General features: G+C 46.0%; 1 protein-coding gene and 1 pseudogene across 1 annotated transcript; one reads left to right on the top strand and one right to left on the bottom strand.

Moving 5' to 3' along the window:
- Positions 1 to 251: 251 nt before the first annotated feature.
- On the bottom strand, positions 252 to 7,889 carry LOC119217599 (calpain-2 catalytic subunit-like; annotated as a pseudogene).
- A 910-nt stretch (positions 7,890 to 8,799) lies between these two features.
- Positions 8,800 to 19,132, top strand: capn2b (calpain 2, (m/II) large subunit b). The gene is made up of 21 exons (XM_037471375.2): positions 8,800 to 9,146; positions 10,865 to 10,934; positions 12,133 to 12,251; positions 12,355 to 12,488; positions 12,623 to 12,791; positions 14,180 to 14,263; positions 14,330 to 14,415; positions 14,596 to 14,661; positions 14,745 to 14,905; positions 14,999 to 15,168; positions 15,271 to 15,282; positions 15,748 to 15,959; positions 16,053 to 16,089; positions 16,354 to 16,419; positions 16,485 to 16,542; positions 17,093 to 17,157; positions 17,309 to 17,377; positions 17,511 to 17,589; positions 18,393 to 18,509; positions 18,849 to 18,907; positions 19,004 to 19,132. Exons 1-21 carry the CDS (start codon positions 8,910 to 8,912, stop codon positions 19,025 to 19,027), a joined length of 2,094 nt encoding a protein of 697 aa, XP_037327272.2. The 5' UTR covers positions 8,800 to 8,909; the 3' UTR covers positions 19,028 to 19,132.
- Positions 19,133 to 19,384: the final 252 nt, after the last annotated feature.

The following is a 19,384-nucleotide window of genomic DNA, read 5'->3' as shown; positions in this document are numbered from 1 at the left end:
CTGATGTGTTTAATTTGTTTTATTATTTTACCATCTAACAACGGCAGCTGCATTTTATATTAACAGCTTCTGTTCAAAATGGTTCTGTTCACTGTTACAATTCTGACTTTTATTGCAATGTTTTCATTTAAATCCTATTCAAGTGAAAAATGTTTTATTGTGAAGGGTTCATGTGACACTTTCGTTCTGGTTCAACAGACAGTCAGGCGTGACTATACACGCTGCTGATTGTACAATAGGACCCCCGAGAGCCTTTTGACTGTAATACAAGACTAGAGGAAGAACCTGGTCTGTGAAATAAAGAACCACACTGATACAAGACTAGAAAGCAGAGTCTTTGATGTAAAAATCCTACTGATACTGAGGCTGATCCACAAAGGGTTTTATTCATATGAACACCAACAACAATCAGCTTTAACTTTGCCTGCATGCCTCTGGATCAGTTCATGCCAAGGCAGACCCACTGCAAGGAGTAGAAGAAGAGATTATGACGATAACATGTGACAACAGGCTGAACCAATCACAGAACAGCTGGTGCCTGTTGTGAGTCAGACCAGTACAGAACTGGAACTTACCTGCTGCAGGTCCAGCTGGATCGTTCCCTGATTCTTCTTGTCCAGAGTTTTGAACATCTCTGTGGAACAAACAGAGAAACGCTGTGTCACCAAGGTACTGGGGGACATGGGACCACTGGCACCACTGGGACTCTGGAAACATTGTGGGCACTGGGGAACATTTGAACACCTTAAGCCTCGGGACACTGAGGAACCGGGAAACATTAAGGACACTAAGGACACCGGGGAACATGGGGAACTGATACTGGGGACACTGGGGACACTGGGGACACTGGGTAAGCAGAGAAAACAAGGGACACTGGCATACTGGGAAGTGATTATTTAACAAATGATGACGTGGAGGTGATCGTGATCCTGATTGAACCTTGTGTGCATCTGAGATGGACTTTAACATGATTTCTTTAAGCTCCACAAGAAGATTCTGAAGAAGAAAATGGTGGATTTGGTTGAAAGCTCCAGAGGAAACAACTCACTGAACAGAAGCTCCAGTCGGATCAAACATCCAACGAAGCCGTCAAAGTCGACAGAGAAACTTTGATCAGAGAATCGAACGACGATCTGATGGATCACAGAGCTGTTCACCTGGAAGCCTGAAAGCACACACACGTGCACACACACACACACACACACGTGCACACACACACGTGGACATGTGGAAAACGTCACTTTCTGAATGTTCTGTCTGGTTCTCCTGAGGAACCTGACTATGACCCTTTACCCGTCGGATTCTGGCCCTCGGGCCTTATGTTGGACCTCCATCATAAAGAACCTCACCGGCTTCAGCCAGAGCCGCCCTCATCTCGTGTGAGCTCATTGTACCAGAAGCGTCTGAGTCGAGACTCTTGAAGATCTCCTACAGAGCAGAGAGGTTTCCAGTGGATGATTCACCGTTCATTGCCCCGGATGAATAAAAGGAATAAAAGAAGGGAACGTAAGGTAAGATGCAAATGTAGAAGCTAAAATGAACAATATGAACACACACATAAATTATGACATCACACATCGCCAAACAATGGATGATTCAATTCTATTCATTTTAATTGTATATACATATATACAAAACAAATGGTTCAAGTGTTTGGGATGTGGAATCCTGCGTCCTTTTTAAATGTCCCAAAGGATACGTCCAGCAGGCTGATGATGTCACGGCAGGTCTGCAGACTGAAGCCGTCCGTCTTCACTTCGGATCCTTCCGACAAACAGCAAAGGGGTCAGTTAATAAAGCAGCAGCTCTGCTGATCCAGGACCAGTTCATCAGTTCAACTCACTTTGAGCAACGACTTTGTCCAAAATCTGTTGCAACTCGAAGGCAGAAATTTCTGAGTCCTGTTAAAACATAAAGACGTTGTTCATCCTTCAGGACTGAAATGTTGTTGATTTAGGAGTATGTTGCTCTATTGATTATTAACATGTTACATTTCCAGAGATCTGGACAAACAGATGTTTGAAGTGTGGATCAATGTTGTTCAGTTCAACTTCAGGCTGGAAGATAAAAGATTCATAACAATTCATTAATGACACCTTGTATCCACAAAGCTCTAAAGAGTTATTAAATGGTTGTAATTAGTTATTACCGGTTATTGAGCTCTAACTGTTTTTAACTCAAAAATTTCAAATAATCCAAACATTTAAAACAGAATATTCACAAACCTCTTGGATTTTAACATTTATGTTTTCTTCCATCGGACTGAAACAAAAAACGGAAAGATTTACAATCAGATCAAAGAAACATATACAGTATATATACACATACATTGTGTATATGTATGTGTGTGTGTGTGTGTATTTTTATGTGCCTGACCTGGTGTGGGCCTGTTTCTCAGTGAACACCCTCAGCACAAAGCTGCCCCTGCGGTGGGGGTCAAAGGTCGAGGGGATGATGACGTAGCCCCCAGGGGGCAGCTTGAAGCGGTCACACACTTCTCTTAAGTTGATGAAGTTCTGACTGCGAGCGACAGCCGACATGTTGAGCAGGAGGTCAGGGCCCAGGTGGAGGTCATTACGACCTTTTAACTGACCACAGAAGAAGACACACTCGTTCCATTGATCAGCCACCACTCATTAATTAGTAACCAATTAACTCAGGAGTTGACCTTTTGTTGAAGAAAATATATATATGTGTGTGTGTGTGTGCCAGGTTTAATGTGAAAAAGAAATATTTAAAAGTGTGAAAAAGCATTAATTGAAATACTCATTCAGTTAATGTGAAGAATCGGAACCTTTGATCGCACCTCATTAGGAACCTGCCATACAAAAAGTACACAAAACATCATTAGAAAAATAGAAAAATGAGATCTTTGTGCCGCCTGTTGGAGGACGTGTTGATGGGTAAATGTCTCTCTGTGTGTGTACCTGGTAGATGGAGAACCCGATGGTGTTGAGCTCCCTCCCAAAGCGTCTCTCCCTGCGTCCGTCCTTCTGCATCAGGCCGATGACGACGGTGCAGCCTCCGCCCTCCGGCTCCTCGTCTTCCTCCAGTTGGATGAAGAACTGAGGGTTGGAGCAGAATGTGGCTGCAGGGAGACAAAGGACAAAGGAAGCAGAGAAGAGTCACAGCCGATGAAGAGGAGGTGTCACTCACAGAGGACCTGGATAGTTGCTGGGCCGTACCTGGGTAGTTCCTGCAGCCACCGGCGGTGGAACCGACCCTCCAGTCACCTTCGAACTCAGAGAAACTCCACCCACCAATGACATCACTGGTCAGAGTGTCAGGGGTCAGATTACAGAGGTCGAGGCAGAAAAAGTGACGGAGGAAGCCTGTGTACGACATCCTGGAGAAGTAGGAGAAGAAGGAGGTAGAGGAGAAGGAGGAGGATGGGAAGGAGGAGCATGAGGAAGAAGAGGAAGAGGGTGGATAAAATGTACAACAAAGATATGAAGAAGGTTACAGATCCTCGGGTGGATTTAGGTCATTGATACTAATCCATGTTAAAGATAAAGTCCTGATCACATTTATTAGGTATTCCATGTCTTTGTTCCAGGCTCACCAGAACTCTCCATCATCAGCAGAATGATCAAACTCCTTCTTTTCTTCTGGGTCACTCCGTCCCAGTCCTTTGAACTGAGGGGAGATGGACACATCAGCAAGAGACAGGCAGGCAGACCAGGATGTGGACTTGGACTCATCCGGTCCACTCCACCTGACCCCAAGGGTTCCTGATCCTCAGCAGCTCCACAGGAGAACCTAAGTGAAGAACCTGCCGATCAAAAGCATCATCAGGGATGAATCGGGTCCAGCAGCGCCCCCTGTTGGTCCAGACCCTCAGTTCCTCTCTTCAGGTCTTCTCCATGTAGATCTTTGTATGCGTGCACCAGCAGACAGACTACTACCCCCCCCCCCCCCCTGAAGTTTTAAACCGATAGAAAACAATGTTTTGGTCCCTAAGACAAACACGATCATTTCCCAGAATGCCTCACCTGCTGTGCTGCAGTGATGGAGTAGGCGTGACCTTTGACTAGCTCCGTCTCGTTTGAGCTGGAGGTCTGAGAGACGTATAAGTGGGATAAAGATAGCATTTAAAAAGGTAGGAGTGTTATAGCAGTCCTTCATACCTCATACATTAGCTCGTTAGCTCACTGGCTACATGATGCGCCTGACGTTAGCTTTGCTCTAGTGATGAAGTTGCGGTTCTATAGACGAGTCAATGTTTACGTCGATGGAGCAGCCGAGCAGCGAGCCGAGCCTCAAGGCTTTCCTCATGACGCTGAACAGGAAGGGCGGCGCTTTGCGCAGGTCGAAGCTCTCTGAGATTCCTCCAGTGAAATCCTGAAAACCTTCGATACTGGAACCTCCGCTCAGGGCCTCGTACGAGCTGTTTACCCTGCAGGAGAACCACCTGTCATCACCTGTAGACGCTTGCATTAGCTGTAGATGTGAATCTAAGGACTCCAAAAGGGGATTGAAGGAGTTTATTATTATTAACATTATTATTAACATATAATTGTCAGATGGTCACACAGTTTAAATATCGTCATTACAATAAATATGAAACCTAAATAAACTAAACTCAATCATTCAACCAGCCGTGACTTCATGTTCCACCAGACTAAATCAGGCTCTAAATGAAAGAGTGGATTAAATACATAATTGTTCATTGTGTTTGAAGTGTAAAAACTATTAGTTAAAGTGTTGGTTTATTGTCCTTTTAGGTGGAAAAATGAATTAAAGTTTGAGAAATGAAAGTAGTTGATTTTTGGATGGAAGCTTTAATCATAGAAAAGAACTGAATCCAAGTGGTGTTGGACTAAGTGAAAATAGTTCAAATGACAACTAAGGTGTAGTTGTAGGTGGAATTTAAACATTCTAGTTTGTAATGTTCTTATTGTAGCAACATGAACAAATGTCTGACCCGTGCCGTCAGACTTTATGACGTCAGGAAGAATACCAGTGGGCTGAATTTATTTTTATTAAGCAACTAAATATTTGTAATCTAACACGGAAAAATGTGTCTTCATTCATTGCCCATTTTTTGACGACCACTAGAAACATCTCAACATCGCTGGTGTACACTGTGTGCGTCTGACGCCTCCCCAACACCTGGGGTTAAGAACCACTGTTAGCATGCTAACGTTAGCTATCGAGTCTGAATGGGTTTGTTGTTGTGCAGGTGTGCACGTGATAAACAACATTAAAGGGATCAGTTAAGTTATTATAATTCATCCTAAATAATGAACACATTCCATCCATCCCATAATAAGTATTGGTTGAAGTAGTTATGCGTCTCAAGGAGTCATGGATGTGTTTCTCACTTGGCGTAAGCGTTCTCCAGCAAGGCGCTCCAGAACTCTCCTCCTTCTGCCGAGTGGACGAACAGCAGCTTCCCGTCTCTGGAGGGCAGCCGGTCGTCCACCACCACGTCCACCCACTGCCCGTACTGCCACAGCGCAGGTAAGAACACCTGAGGTCACTTCCTCTACAGGCTCCACCTACTGCCCAGAGGTAAGAACACCTGAGGTCCCTTCCTCTACAGGCTCCACCTACTGCCCAGATGTAAGAACACCTGAGGTCCCTTCCTCTACAGGCTCCACCTACTGCCCAGATGTAAGAACACCTGAGGTCCCTTCCTCTACAGGCTCCACCTACTGCACAGAGGTAAGAACACCTGAGGTCCCTTCCTCTACAGGCTCCACCTACTGCCCAGAGGTAAGAACACCTGAGGTCCCTTCCTCTACAGGCTCCACCTACTGCCCAGAGGTAAGAACACCTGAGGTCCCTTCCTCTACAGGCTCCACCTACTGCACAGAGGTAAGAACACCTGAGGTCCCTTCCTATACAGGCTCCACCTACTGCCCAGAGGTAAGAACACCTGAGGTCCCTTCCTCTACAGGCTCCACCTACTGCCCAGATGTAAGAACACCTGAGGTCCCTTCCTCTACAGGCTCCACCTACTGCCCAGAGGTAAGAACACCTGAGGTCCCTTCCTCTACAGGCTCCACCTACTGCCCAGATGTAAGAACACCTGAGGTCCCTTCCTCTACAGGCTCCACCTACTGCCCAGATGTAAGAACACCTGAGGTCCCTTCCTCTACAGGCTCCACCTACTGCACAGAGGTAAGAACACCTGAGGTCACTTCCTCTACAGGCTCCACCTACTGCACAGAGGTAAGAACACCTGAGGTCACTTCCTCTACAGGCTCCACCTACTGCACAGAGGTAAGAACACCTGAGGTCCCTTCCTTAAGTTAAACGTGTAATTATTGTTCTCTGGTGCAATCAGTCATGTGCTTTAAAATAGATCATGTGACCTGGAAGTGGAAGATGCCGGCATATTGGGAGCCGAAGTTCTGTCCAGGAGGGACCACTCTGCTCAGAATCTGAGGGTCCAGAGTCAGAGAAGCAATGGCAGCCAGCAACCAGCAGTCACCTGACAGACACACACAACAGAACCATGAACCAGATGTCAGAGGTCAGAGGTTGCGATGTGGTTTGTGTGTGATCTCACCCAGTACTCCCTGACAGATGTCGGTTCTCTTTGCTCCATCAACAATGAACTGAGGATCAGAACATATCTCCTGATTGGACAAGAAAAGGGTGATTAATCAAACATCCTTATCACCATTATCATCATCATCATCGTCACCACCATCATTTACATGTATCATTTAGATGAGGCTTTTATCCAAAGTGACTTTCAATAAGTGCATTCAACCAGGAACAGAACCAGAACGATAAGAATCAAGCCAAACTATAAAATGCTATATGTGTATATATATATATATATATATATATTAGGGCTGTCAAATGATTAAAAATGTTAATCAAATTAATCAGAATTTTCAGTGGATTAATCATGATTAATCACACCTGAATCCTAACCATTTTTTCTTTCTGAAATGCATACTAAAGATAAATAACAGGACACAGATACATAATTATTATTATCATCATTGTTATTTTTAACATAAATACATGTTATTGATATTTGATTTGCGGGTCTCTGACTTGTTGAACCTGACGGCCTGACATATGCCTGCAGGTGGCAGTAATGTGTTGAAAAGGATGAAGTGCATTCCCTAGAAGAAGAGTCACTTTCCTGACCTGAATCATTTGTCACACTACACATGCGTGAAATGCGTCAAAAAAATTGACGTAATTAACAACAAACAGCTAATTAACGCCGTTAACGCGCTATTTTTGACAGCCCTAATATATATATAAATATATATACATATAGTATGTTTCCTGGCTTCAGGTTAATGATTCACTAAAATGAGTCATTCTTTTATTTAACTAACAGGAGGAGCTTTGACTTTATCTTTAATATCCTGATACACTGATACAGCATGTTAGTCAAGGCACAGACCCAGGCTACGTTATGCTAAGCTAAGCTAAACTAATCAAACCTTGAGTGCATTGATCACTGTTCTTACTCTGTTCAACTGTTGTGACTCTTTCCCTCCCTCTGTCCCTACTTCTTTCCTTCCCTTCTTCTGTCTTTCCTTCTTCCCTCCTACTTCCCTTCTTTCCTCCTCCCTTCCTCCATCCTTCCCTCCTTGTCCTGTGCCTCTGTTCTTTTCTCCTTCCCTCCCTCCTCACCGTGGGTCTCTTCCACTCTATGCCGATGGTCTTGGAGGAGTAGCGTCCCAGCTGGTTGTACCCGAGGGAGTCCCAGTCGGGGGGGAATGCCGGGTCACAGAACAGCGAGCCGGACCGCAGACACATGCCTGCAGCAGCTCAAAGTTCTGCTGCTTGAAGAGGACGGCGTTAGCTCGGCTACCAGCGCCGTCCTCCAGCCGAGCCTTCCTCCTTGCCACCTCTGCTGCCAGGCTGGTCATCCTGAGAGGGTTCCTGAGAGCTTCCTGAAGGTCTACCAGAGTCTAGCCAGACTTTGACAAAGCTGCTGTAGTTTCCAGAATGAGGATTGGTTGAGAGTGTGTGTGGGTGTGTCTGGGATGAAGGTGGTCACCTGTAAAGGGGCAGAGCTTTGGCTCAGATGAAGTGTGATATCAGTTGAATTTAAACAGTCTGATGAAGTCTCCTTGGGCTGGACAACCACTTTAAACCGGTTTATGTCCAGGTGGGGAGCTCCAGCAGCCAGCCTCAGTCCTGGATCAGAACCCGTTGACCACCTCGTCCAGCACTGAGTGAAGGGTGAACAGAATAGATCATCCATGGAGACTCAGGAGAACATCGACCTCCTTTAAGTGAACTTCTGGACAAAGTTCCGATCAGAACTGGCAGACAGAAATCGACAGGAGAACCAGAGTCCATGAAGCTTTGTCTCTTCCTAGACCTCCTCCCCCGGGCCCTGAACCACGTCCAGGTGGACAGGTAAACCCACTGAGCTCCATCAGGTCTCTGAGCAAGAAGAGGATTACATATTATAACGATGTTCTATTTTCTTCAGTTATTCAGTATTATTACCTCTTCAGTTTTTTAAAAAGGTTTGAATGAGTCATGTTGAACTTGAATGAGTCTTTGTATCCTTTTAATTAGTATATTAATATCATTATTAGTATGACTCAGTAATCAGGGCGAGTTTCCTGTATCACACAAAGATAATAAAAGAGACTCCTGTCTGTGTGTAGTCTCCGGTTTATTGGTTGCCATGGTTACCGTGGTTACCAATGGTTAGTGCTGGTTAATGCTCATGTTTCCTGCTTCTGTCACTTGTGAACAGAGGAGACCGATAGACTCACAGAGAGGGCGCGGCGCGTAGCGTGCGGAAGGTTCAGGAGGCTCCTCCTCTTGGTCCTCCTCTTGGTCCTCCTCTAGGTCCTCCTCTAGGGCGGAGGTCTCCCTGTCGGGTTCTGGGCTCGGAGAGGAAAAGTTCCCTCGGATCGATCAGCGGAGAGTTGAACCCGTTCCCTGCTCGTGTTCCCGTGCTGCGCATCATGTCCGGCGTGGCCTCCACTCTGGCCAAGAGGCGCGCTGTGGCCGCGGGCTTCGGCACCAACGCCAACGCGTCGCGGTACCTGAACCAGGACTTCGCAACACTGCGCGCGCAGTGCCGCTCGGCCGGTCAACTCTTCTGTGACGTCACGTTCCCGGCAGAACCCGAAGCGCTGGGCTTCAAAGAGCTGGGCCGCGGCTCCTCCAAGGTCCGCGGAGTCACCTGGAAGAGGCCCACGGTGAGCGTTGCGGGGTCCGGGTCCGGTGGGGGAGGGATGGGGCACTATGGGAAACGGGGGAGTGGTTGGAGGGGCGGGGTTGCCAAGGGAGGGGGGCGACGTGGTGGGGAGGGGGGGTTTGTTGGCAAATACCTGCAGGGGACACATCATTGTCCCGCCCTCGTGGAAAAACACGTTATTTCTTAACAAGGAAGTGTGTATAAAGATGTTCTACATACTAGATGTTATATATAAATCACGCTTGCATAGCAGCATCAGAGGTAGAAGTACAGAGAAGTACGTTGAACAAACACTATGCTATAAACATGATTCAATATTTAGTTTTGCCACTAAAATACACAACTATTCAGTTATGCTATGTAATGTATAAAGTATATATTCATAGGATATAGTAGTAACGTATATATTGTTATAGAAGCTTTTAAAGTATGTTTCAACTTTTTGATCATTTTGTGTAATTTGACGCTTGTGTTGAATAGTTTAGAGATATTCTCTTGTGGGTACTGTAGTAAAACACACAGCACAAACACAGGGAAGAAGAGTAACATGAAGTATCTCAGAAATAGGGAGGGAGGACCCACTGAGTCATCACAGATCCTAAATTCCACGTGGATGAGTCATTACGCCCTTACAAAGAGGGATGGATCACATGATGCTCATTCAAAATAACTCAATGAGTAAATAATAAAAAACAAAGTCACATTCCAGAAGTTTGTGGTGGAATACAATTTAAGGTACTACAAGACACACAGTACTTTGGCTCATGCTGATGTATCAAAGTTGTTAGAAGCTGGAAGTTGAGAGCAGAGGAAGAGGAGGAAGAAGTGATGCCTGAAGCACCTAGGCAGATTCAAATAACATTATTTAATGTTCAGTAGTGTTAGGGTCAGCAGGACTCCAGAGGAGACACAGAGACAGCACAGCTGGTGAATGTGGTTTTTAATGGAGGAGGGTTTGCAGGAGAAGCGGAAGCAGGGAATGTCCGGTGGAGTTGGAAAGGGAATGCAGGGAGGCGGTGGCTGTGTTGGAAGCAAAGTCCTAGGCACAGGAAGGAGAAGTTGGACAAATAATCTGCCACAAGGTTGGCAAAGTACTCCAGCGATGAGTGGAGAGGAAACAGGGCTCTTAAGCAGCAAGTGTTGATTGCCAGCAGGTGTGGTAATGCGCCAGGTGATGAAGGCCCTGCCCAGGTGCACTCAAACAGACACACAGATAGAATAGAGGGAGGTGACACAGTGTACAGTGGCTGGAGCCAGAAAGCTTTTATTCCGTAGTGAGTTTTACGAGTTAAAGGTATAGTGTGCTGTCAAGTGCTTTTGCTCAAGTACTGTTCCTAAGTACAACTTTAAGATCCTTGCAATGTATTACAGTACTTTCTACATCTACATCTCAGAGGTCGATTACGCACTTTTAACTAACTGGATTTGAGTTTGAGTATTACTGATAGTATTATTAAACATTATTATTTGTATTACTAAGGGTAGGTGGGTATTAATCACAGTAAGTGAGTATTATTAAGGGTAAATGAGTAAAAGAGTATCTGATACTCATATGAGTGTATGAGTTGTAATCACATTATGTGAGTATAATTAAGAGTATCCAAGTATTATTAACAGTATATAAGTATTATTATTGAAAGTATCAGTATGAGCATCAATGGTATCTCAATATCGTCAGTGATATTGATCCCTTCTTGGCTGTGGTCTCGACCCCTCTAGGAACTGGTGTCAAATCCTGAGTTCATCTTGGGAGGAGCAACTAGAACCGATATCTGCCAGGGAGCTCTAGGTAAGGTTTCCTGAATGTCCCTGAACACACCACAGCCGTCCAACATCAGACCCTGGACCACGGCTTCCAGACCATCACTGTCCCTGAACCATGACAGACCCTGGACTGTACCCCCTCTTTACCGTTTGGCAGTCAGACCTTAATAACTGGAACAGAAACAGTACTCTATTCAATAATCTTAATAAAAACAGTACTTTTACCTCATAAAACCTTGGTTATCAGTTATGATTTACTGTGATTGTGGGAAAGTTATGAAACAAAGCAGAGTCTGCACATCACAACCAACATTACAAACTGTCTTTACAGCAGAACATGTTCCAACCAGAAACCTTAATGTGAAGTTGCTCAGAACAAGGATCAGCTGTGTTTAGAGGGCGCCGACTGACTGGCTGAGCAGGAAAAGCCTGCCAGAAACCCTCAGACAAACATCAGAGAGAGGGAGGGGCGGGGGGGTGAAGATATGTGGTGTCAACCAATGAGGACACACCCTGAGCACACACACACACACACGGTGGTGGGTGACTCACCAGCATGCCGTGCCTTCAGTAGACTCTGTTGTTGTGTAACTTTACAGTAAAGAACTGTTTCTGAATGTAGAAAGAAACGTGGATCAGTCCAGGAATTTAGTTCAGAGTGAGACCTCCTAGCGACATCGGGCCGGGTTACGGCCCAGTAAATATCTGTGGTGAGAAAGTACAGAACAGTCTTCAGGCAACTGTTGCTTCATGGAGAAAATAAAATCTGAGGGTTTGTTTGGTCCTCTACAGAACAGTGTTATTAAGGACCGTACTTCAAGAACAATTTCAACTACAAAAAGCCTTCTCAAAAGCTCTGCTTATTATTGCAGCAATTTTAATTTAGTGAAAACCGTATCTGAAAAGCACATACATGCTGGGTCACGATCCAGACATGATGTTAGGCATCATTGGAGACAGGCCATCAGGATTTTTCAAAAGCTTGTTGATAGCTTAGAAGATATGGACCAATAAACTTTTTGAGGGTGTGTGTTGTACATCAACATCGATAACTCCAAAACCTTTTCACGTTGCTCCCAAGCTACCGCCATCTTTTATGTCCTCATCAGACAGCTGACACAACGTCAGAGTTATGACTGATTGATTGTAGTTGTGTAAAGTGCACAAGAATCCTCAGGACTACCTTCCTGAGGGGACCTTCTGGTGTCCTTTTGTCCTTCTAGGGGACTGCTGGCTGTTGGCGGCTATTGCCTCGCTCACGCTGAACGAGTATGTGATGGCCAGAGTCGTCCCCACCGACCAGGGCTTCGGAGACAACTACGCTGGCATCTTTCACTTCCAGGTAACCGAGTGGGACATCTCATGTCTATCTCATCCCTTATGGCTACTGTATCTAACGCCTCATGTCCATCATGTCTCATGCCCTTCTGTCTGTCCTGTCTCAGTTCTGGCAGTTCGGGGAGTGGGTGGACGTTGTCATTGACGACCGTCTGCCGGTGAAAGATGGAGAGCTGATGTTTGTCCACTCGGCGGAAGGGAGGGAGTTCTGGAGCGCCCTGCTGGAGAAGGCCTACGCCAAGTAAGACAGACAGAGAGCGAAAGACAGACGGGAGAGAGAGCGCTCAGCCTGGTGTCTCTGATCTAGGATCATAATGTCTCTCTATTCGGGACTATTTGACTCTTCTTCTTTCACCTTCTGCATGCTCCTCACAGAGTCAACGGCTGCTACGAGGCCCTCTCTGGGGGGTCCACCACCGAGGGCTTCGAGGACTTCACCGGAGGCATCGCCGAGAACTTCGACCTCCAGCGCCCCCCCCCGAACCTCTTCTACATCATCAAGAAGGCGTTGGAGGCCGGAGCGCTGTTGGGCTGCTCCATTGATGTGAGTGCCCTGATGTTCAGTGACGTGGACCAGAGACCACGTAGATCATAGACCACATACACCAGAGACCACGTAGATCATAGACACCAGAGACCACGTAGATCATAGACCACATACACCAGAGACCACATAGATCATAGACCACATACACCAGAGACCACATAGAGTTTATAGACCACATACACCAGAGACCACGTAGATCATAGACACCAGAGACCACGTAGATCATAGACCGCATACACCAGAGACCACATAGATCATAGACCACATACACCAGAGACCACATAGATCATAGACCACATACACCAGAGACCACGTAGATCATAGACACCAGAGACCACGTAGATCATAGACACCAGAGACCACGTAGATCATAGACCACATACACCAGAGACCACGTAGATCATAGACCACATACACCAGAGACCACGTAGATCATAGACACCAGAGACCACGTAGATCATAGACCACATACACCAGAGACCACATAGATCATAGACCACATACACCAGAGACCACATAGATCATAGACCACATACACCAGAGACCACGTAGATCATCGACCACATACACCAGAGACCACGTAGATCATAGACACCAGAGACCACGTAGATCATAGACCACATACACCAGAGACCACATAGATCATATACCACATACACCAGAGACCACATAGATCATAGACCACATACACCAGAGACCACGTAGATCATAGACCACATACACCAGAGACCACGTAGATCATAGACCACATACACCAGAGACCACGTAGACCACATACACCAGAGACCACGTAGATCATTGACCACATACACCAGAGACCACGTAGATCATAGACACCAGAGACCACGTAGATCATAGACTACATACACCAGAGACCACATAGATCATAGACCACATACACCAGAGACCACATAGATCATAGACCACATACACCAGAGACCACGTAGATCATAGACCACATACACCAGAGACCACGTAGATCATAGACACCAGAGACCACGTAGATCATAGACCACATACACCAGAGACCACGTAGATCATAGACCACATACACCAGAGACCACGTAGATCATAGACACCAGAGACCACGTAGATCATAGACCACAGACACCAGAGACCACATAGATCATAGACCACATACACCAGAGACCACATAGATCATAGACCACATACACCAGAGACCACATAGATCATAGACCACATACACCAGAGACCACAGACCGTAGATCATAGACCGCATAAACCAGTTATTTTTACCAGAATACAAACATCTGCTGTTAAAAAAGAGCATGTTTTATTTTGGGAGTTTGGACTGATAATGAAGATGGTGGTAGAGATGACGATGATGATGATGGGGATTATTAAACCATCCCCTGCGGTTTCAGATCACTAGCGCCGCCGACTCGGAGGCTGTGACCCGTCAGAAGCTGGTGAAAGGTCACGCCTACTCGTTGACTGGCGCTGTGGAGGTAATGTTACGCCCTGCAGATGAGGAGGTGAAGAAGAGGTGGGAGGTAAACTTTGTTTGTGTCCAGGTGAACTACCGCGGCCAGCAGGAGAAGCTGGTGAGGGTCAGGAACCCCTGGGGTCAGGTGGAGTGGACTGGAGCCTGGAGCGACGGGTAAACAGACCAAGCATATATACACATAAACATACATATATCCTCGGATGATGGATAATTATCCAGATCAGGTGGAAATAAAGAGAGATGACCAACGGAGAAAACATCTAAGCCTGGCAGAAGATTTTTTTTCTTCTTCCTCTTATTATAGTAATTATTATTCTGTGGATGTTCAAACAGATCGTCTGAGTGGAGCTATGTACAGGGAGACTGTCCCCACGCCAAGGCCGAGGACGGAGAGTTCTGGTGGGTGGCTGCCATAGCGATGCGTTGATGGTTGGTACTCTTAGTGGTTGAGTGGGGCTCAGATCTCCTTCCTGTCTCTGCAGGATGTCCTTCAGCGACTTCTCGCGTAACTACAACCGCGTGGAGGTGTGCACCCTGACACCCGACGCCATCGATGACGACTCCGTCAAACATTGGAGCGTCAGCAAGTTCGACGGCACCTGGAGGAGAGGCTCCACGGCCGGGGGCTGCAGGAACCACCCGTGTAAGTTCTGATCTGGGTAGAACCTTCTGATTTGAGGTTTATCAGGGTTCCTGATGACGCAGGTTCACATGTGACCTCACTCTCCCTCTGCAGACACCTTCTGGATGAACCCCCAGTTTGTGGTCCGTCTGGAGGAGGAGGACGACAACCCCGATGACGGGGAGGTGGGCTGTAGCTTTGTTATCGGCCTGATCCAAAAGAACCGCAGAAAGCTACGTAAGCAGGGCGAGGACATGCACACCGTGGGCTTTGCCATCTATGAGGTGAGAGCCCGAGGACGAGCGAGACCGGGTGTAGGCGGAGAGAGAGAGAGGCACAGTCAACCTCCAGTAACTTCTGTCTCCTCCTCCTGTGTTTTTCTTTAGGTTCCAAAGGAGGTGAGTTCTGAATGGTACCGACACCTGCGGCCCAGAGGTCAAACTCCTCTTTTACATTTGTCTCTTGAATGGGGGAGTGGAGAAATGTCTCTGTACTGTTACTGTGGTAACGAAGTGACCTTTATCGGCGAGACGCAGACTGATGATGAGTCCAGACAAGAACACATTGAGAAAGGTGTTCTTCACAGAGGAGACTGAAGGGCCCAATTAGTTTGCACCGTATTAGCATTTTGAAATTGTACTCTCTTAATTCTTGTTGTTCTGGGTCAGTTCCCTTTTGGTTTTACTTCTCTTGTTCTTCTGAGTTTGTACCCTAATGGTTGAATACACTGTGAGTCGCTTTGGATAAATTGGTAAATGAAAGGCGCAAAGTTCACATGAAAAAACGCTTCATAGCAACAAAAACAACAACTCTTATTGGCGGAGCCACACCCCAAGTTGTCTGATTGGCTGTTGTCCCCCCAGTTCTACGGACAGAGGGAGGTGCACCTGGACAAGAACTTCTTCCTGACTCACGCTCAGACGGCCAAGTCGGAGACGTTCATCAACCTCCGCGAGGTGAGCACGCGCTTCAAGCTTCCGCCAGGGGAGTACCTGGTGGTCCCGTCCACCTTCGAACCGCACCTCAACGGAGACTTCTGCATCCGGGTGTTCTCCGAGAAGCAGACCGAGACCCTGTAAGACCTTGTCCTGCACAGTCTCAGTCTGTCCTCTAGTCCTCAAATGCCTCTGATACCTTCTTAGAACCTGTTTTATCTCTGCACTTTCAGACCTTGTGACGACCCCGTAAGCGCCAAGCTAGAAGACGTGAGTAAATCTGGATTAGTAGTTTTACTCTGTAATCTACTCTCCAACCAACAAATACAATCAAGTTAGAAATAATAAGTTTAAATAAAGAAATTTTAAATGTAAAATATAGATATTCCATGATTTCAATGATATTTAAATTAAGAATTTTTGTACACAGTAAACCGAATTTTAGTTTTTTCTTGAGATTAAAGATTACGAAGTACAGGTAATTCTTATTCTTTTTGTTAACGTTGTTGCTGTTGCCATGGTGATTGTATCCAGGAGACCGTGTCAGATGAAGGGGTTGATGCAGGATTCAGAGGCCTCTTCACCAAACTTGCCGGAGACGTAAGTATGACATCACTTACGGTGTGGGCCAATCAGAGCAGAGTCTGAGTGATGTTGTGTTTCAGGACATGGAGATCTCCGCGGTGGAGCTGAAGACCATCATGAACAAGATCGTTTCCAAACGTGAGTCTCACAAGATTCACATGATCTCATGATCCCACACTACACTTTAGCTGAGGCTTTTATTTAATGCGTCTCACAATAAGTGCATTCTACCAAAGAACAACAAGAATCAAGAAAGCCAAACTATGAAGTGCTATACGTAATAGCCATCGGAAGTGCTAATGGAGGTGCTGATGTCATCAAACGTAGCAGGTTGATGCTGAGCGGAGCGAGAGCGCAGGAACGTAAAGTTAGACCAGGTCCTGGGTTTAGACTGGAGAGAGAGAGAGAGAGAGAGAGAGGTTACATGGAGGTTAGATGTAGAACAGCTTCTGGTGAATGAGTGGGGGGCCGTTCTTCTGGGAAGGTGGACAGGACGGGTGGATGTGTTCATCAGGGAGCCGGAGATGAAGTCTGTCTTGTGGGAAGCGAACTCGCAGCAAAGACATTTGGCAGATTTCAGTGCACAGACACATGTTCTCATGATCACACAATCCCACGTTGACGGGATCTGATGACTTGATGTATGTTGGTGACTTTGTTGGCCTTCCTGTCCGTCTCTTCTTCAAAGGAACCGACATAAAGACAGACGGCTTCAGTATGGAGACCTGCAGGATCATGGTGAACCTGATGGACGTATCCTTAGGAGACACCGGCTAACGGTAGCTGTCTGTGGTGGTTCTTCTTTATTCTTTACAATGTTTAGACATTAGAATTGGAAAAAATATTCTACATAAATAAAACAAATAAATAATAGGTGCAAGGGGCAACCTTAACAGCTGAGCAGGACAGCGGGAACGGAAGGCTCGGCCTCGGAGAGTTTGCCACTCTGTGGAAGAAGGTGCAGAGATACCTGGTGAGACCTTTGTGACATTTAATTTTGACATGTACACACCTGAACTCACCTGAGACAAAGATCAACAGCAGATGTGTGTGTGTGTGTGTGTGTGTGTGTGTGTGTGTGTGTGTGTGTTTGTGTGTTTCTGTAGACCATTTACAAGAAAAGCGACATGGATAACTCCGGGACGATGAGCACTCCAGAGATGAGAGTGGCCTTCAAAGACGCAGGTCAGTTTCTCCTCCTCCTTCTTCTTCTCCTCATTAAGTCTGAAGATTGTGGTGTCTGATGTAGAGTAGAACTCTTTTTTTTAAAATGAACCAGCTTCATAATGAGTCAGTATCACAGTGTCAGTACTTTAGGGGGAGGTGGGGTTATGGAAACAGGAAGTGCTCTTTGTCTTCATGGGTTCCGTGTGGGGCTTGGCAGACAGACTTTTCAACGTTGGGGTTGAATTATCAGGGCATCTCTCTGCTCGGCCTCAAGGTGCGTTCACAGCAAACAAATTATTTGCAAATTATTCCCGCAGCACGAGTCGATACACAGCGGTGAGACAGGACTGATGCAAATTTAGAGCAGAACGTCTGTTGCATTTTCCACTGCAAATTTACAACCAAGTTGTGGAAATTCGTCTAAAATGGCTGAACACACCAAACGCAAAAGTTAAAAAGTTTCGATTTGGAGTAGAGGCACTACTGTTGGGAGACCCATTACCCATTGGAGGGATTATTTCTCCCCACTGGAGCAGCAGTGAAGTCTCACCAGTAACACTGTCACAACATAATGTGTTTCGTCTTCTTCTCATTTTCCTGTGAGCTCTTTTTTGGGTTAATGTCATGATGTTGTGTTTCTCTCTGCTTCCGTCTGGACTCTTTACTGTCGCTAGAATAATGATGAAGGTATGTTATGCATCTTTAGCTATGATTTAGCATCTTTAGTAGTGTTAGATAAAGTCACAATTTTATTGAGATTAGCTTCTTAACGTTTTGGCTGAAGCATTAGCACGATGCTGATGTGTGTTCTGCTCCTCTAGGTTTCACTCTCAACAACACCATCTACCAGCTGCTGGTGGCTCGATACTCTGAATCTGACATGACCATCGACTTCGACAACTTCGTTGGCTGTCTGATGAGGCTGGAGATGATGTTCAGTGAGTCTCTTTAAAGGTCCTTGTGGAGCTCTGCATGATAGACTTCAACTTCCAGGGTGCATATTACTAAACATCTAATCATAGAGCCGGACCTTGTGTCACGGGAAGCTGAAGCTAGTTGCGTGTTGATGGCGACCAAAACACAGATTAAATCCACCCGATGTTTTTAGGTTAGTTCTTGCTAATGAGCTAGCATAGCCAGGTAAAGAGTTAATGGAGCCAGCTATTGAGCTAACCTGGCTAATTAATGACCTAACGTAGACCAGCTAGTATCCAAATGTAGAGCTAATGTGCTAACCACCTAATGCTACCTGATCTATACCTCGTCTCTCTCCTCAGAGATCTACAAGCGGCTCGACCCTCACGACAGTGGCTCCATCGAGCTGGACTTCAACACGGTGAGAACAACACAGTCTGCTTCGCACATTGAGGGTTGGGAGAACCAGAACCAGAAAAAAACAGTCTGACCCGGTCTCTCTGTCTTCCCCCTGCAGTGGATAACCTTCGCCATGATCTGAGGCTGAGTTTCAGTGGTCAACACGCCATAACCCTCTTCCTGTTACTCGTAAAGTTTAATACTCTCTCCCTGATGGAATCTGTCCAATAAAGTTTCCCACATCGTTTGTTCTGTCTCTTGTGTCTCTTACATTCATGCCGCCGCTAACTTACTGCAGATAGTACCAAGCACAGGTCAGCTGGTCGTTTTGCTGTCGTCCCTGAGACCACGCCCCTCTGCGTTGTCCTATGGCGACGTCACCCCCCTAAAGATCTCAAATGTTAAAATATATATTGCAGTGAAAATATAGATACGTTTTATTCAAAACAATTCCAATTCAGTTATATTTATTCTCTAAATCTTTTCCATTGTTGGTTTT

Source organism: Pungitius pungitius, chromosome 9 (genome assembly GCF_949316345.1).
Source record: "Pungitius pungitius chromosome 9, fPunPun2.1, whole genome shotgun sequence".
Classification (NCBI taxonomy): Eukaryota; Metazoa; Chordata; class Actinopteri; order Perciformes; family Gasterosteidae; genus Pungitius; species Pungitius pungitius.
Note: the sequence above shows the minus strand (reverse complement) of the source record. Positions and strands in the feature narration are given on the sequence as shown.

Excerpts from the sequence above, each read along its gene's own strand:
- capn2b (XM_037471375.2), top strand. The coding sequence starts at position 8,910 with ATGTCCGGCGTGGCCTCCACTCTGGCCAAGAGGCGCGCTGTGGCCGCG. Across the intron at positions 12,252-12,354 it reads CTGGCATCTTTCACTTCCAG|TTCTGGCAGTTCGGGGAGTG; the intron begins GTAACCGAGTGG and ends GTCCTGTCTCAG. Across the intron at positions 17,158-17,308 it reads TCATGGTGAACCTGATGGAC|GACAGCGGGAACGGAAGGCT; the intron begins GTATCCTTAGGA and ends ACAGCTGAGCAG.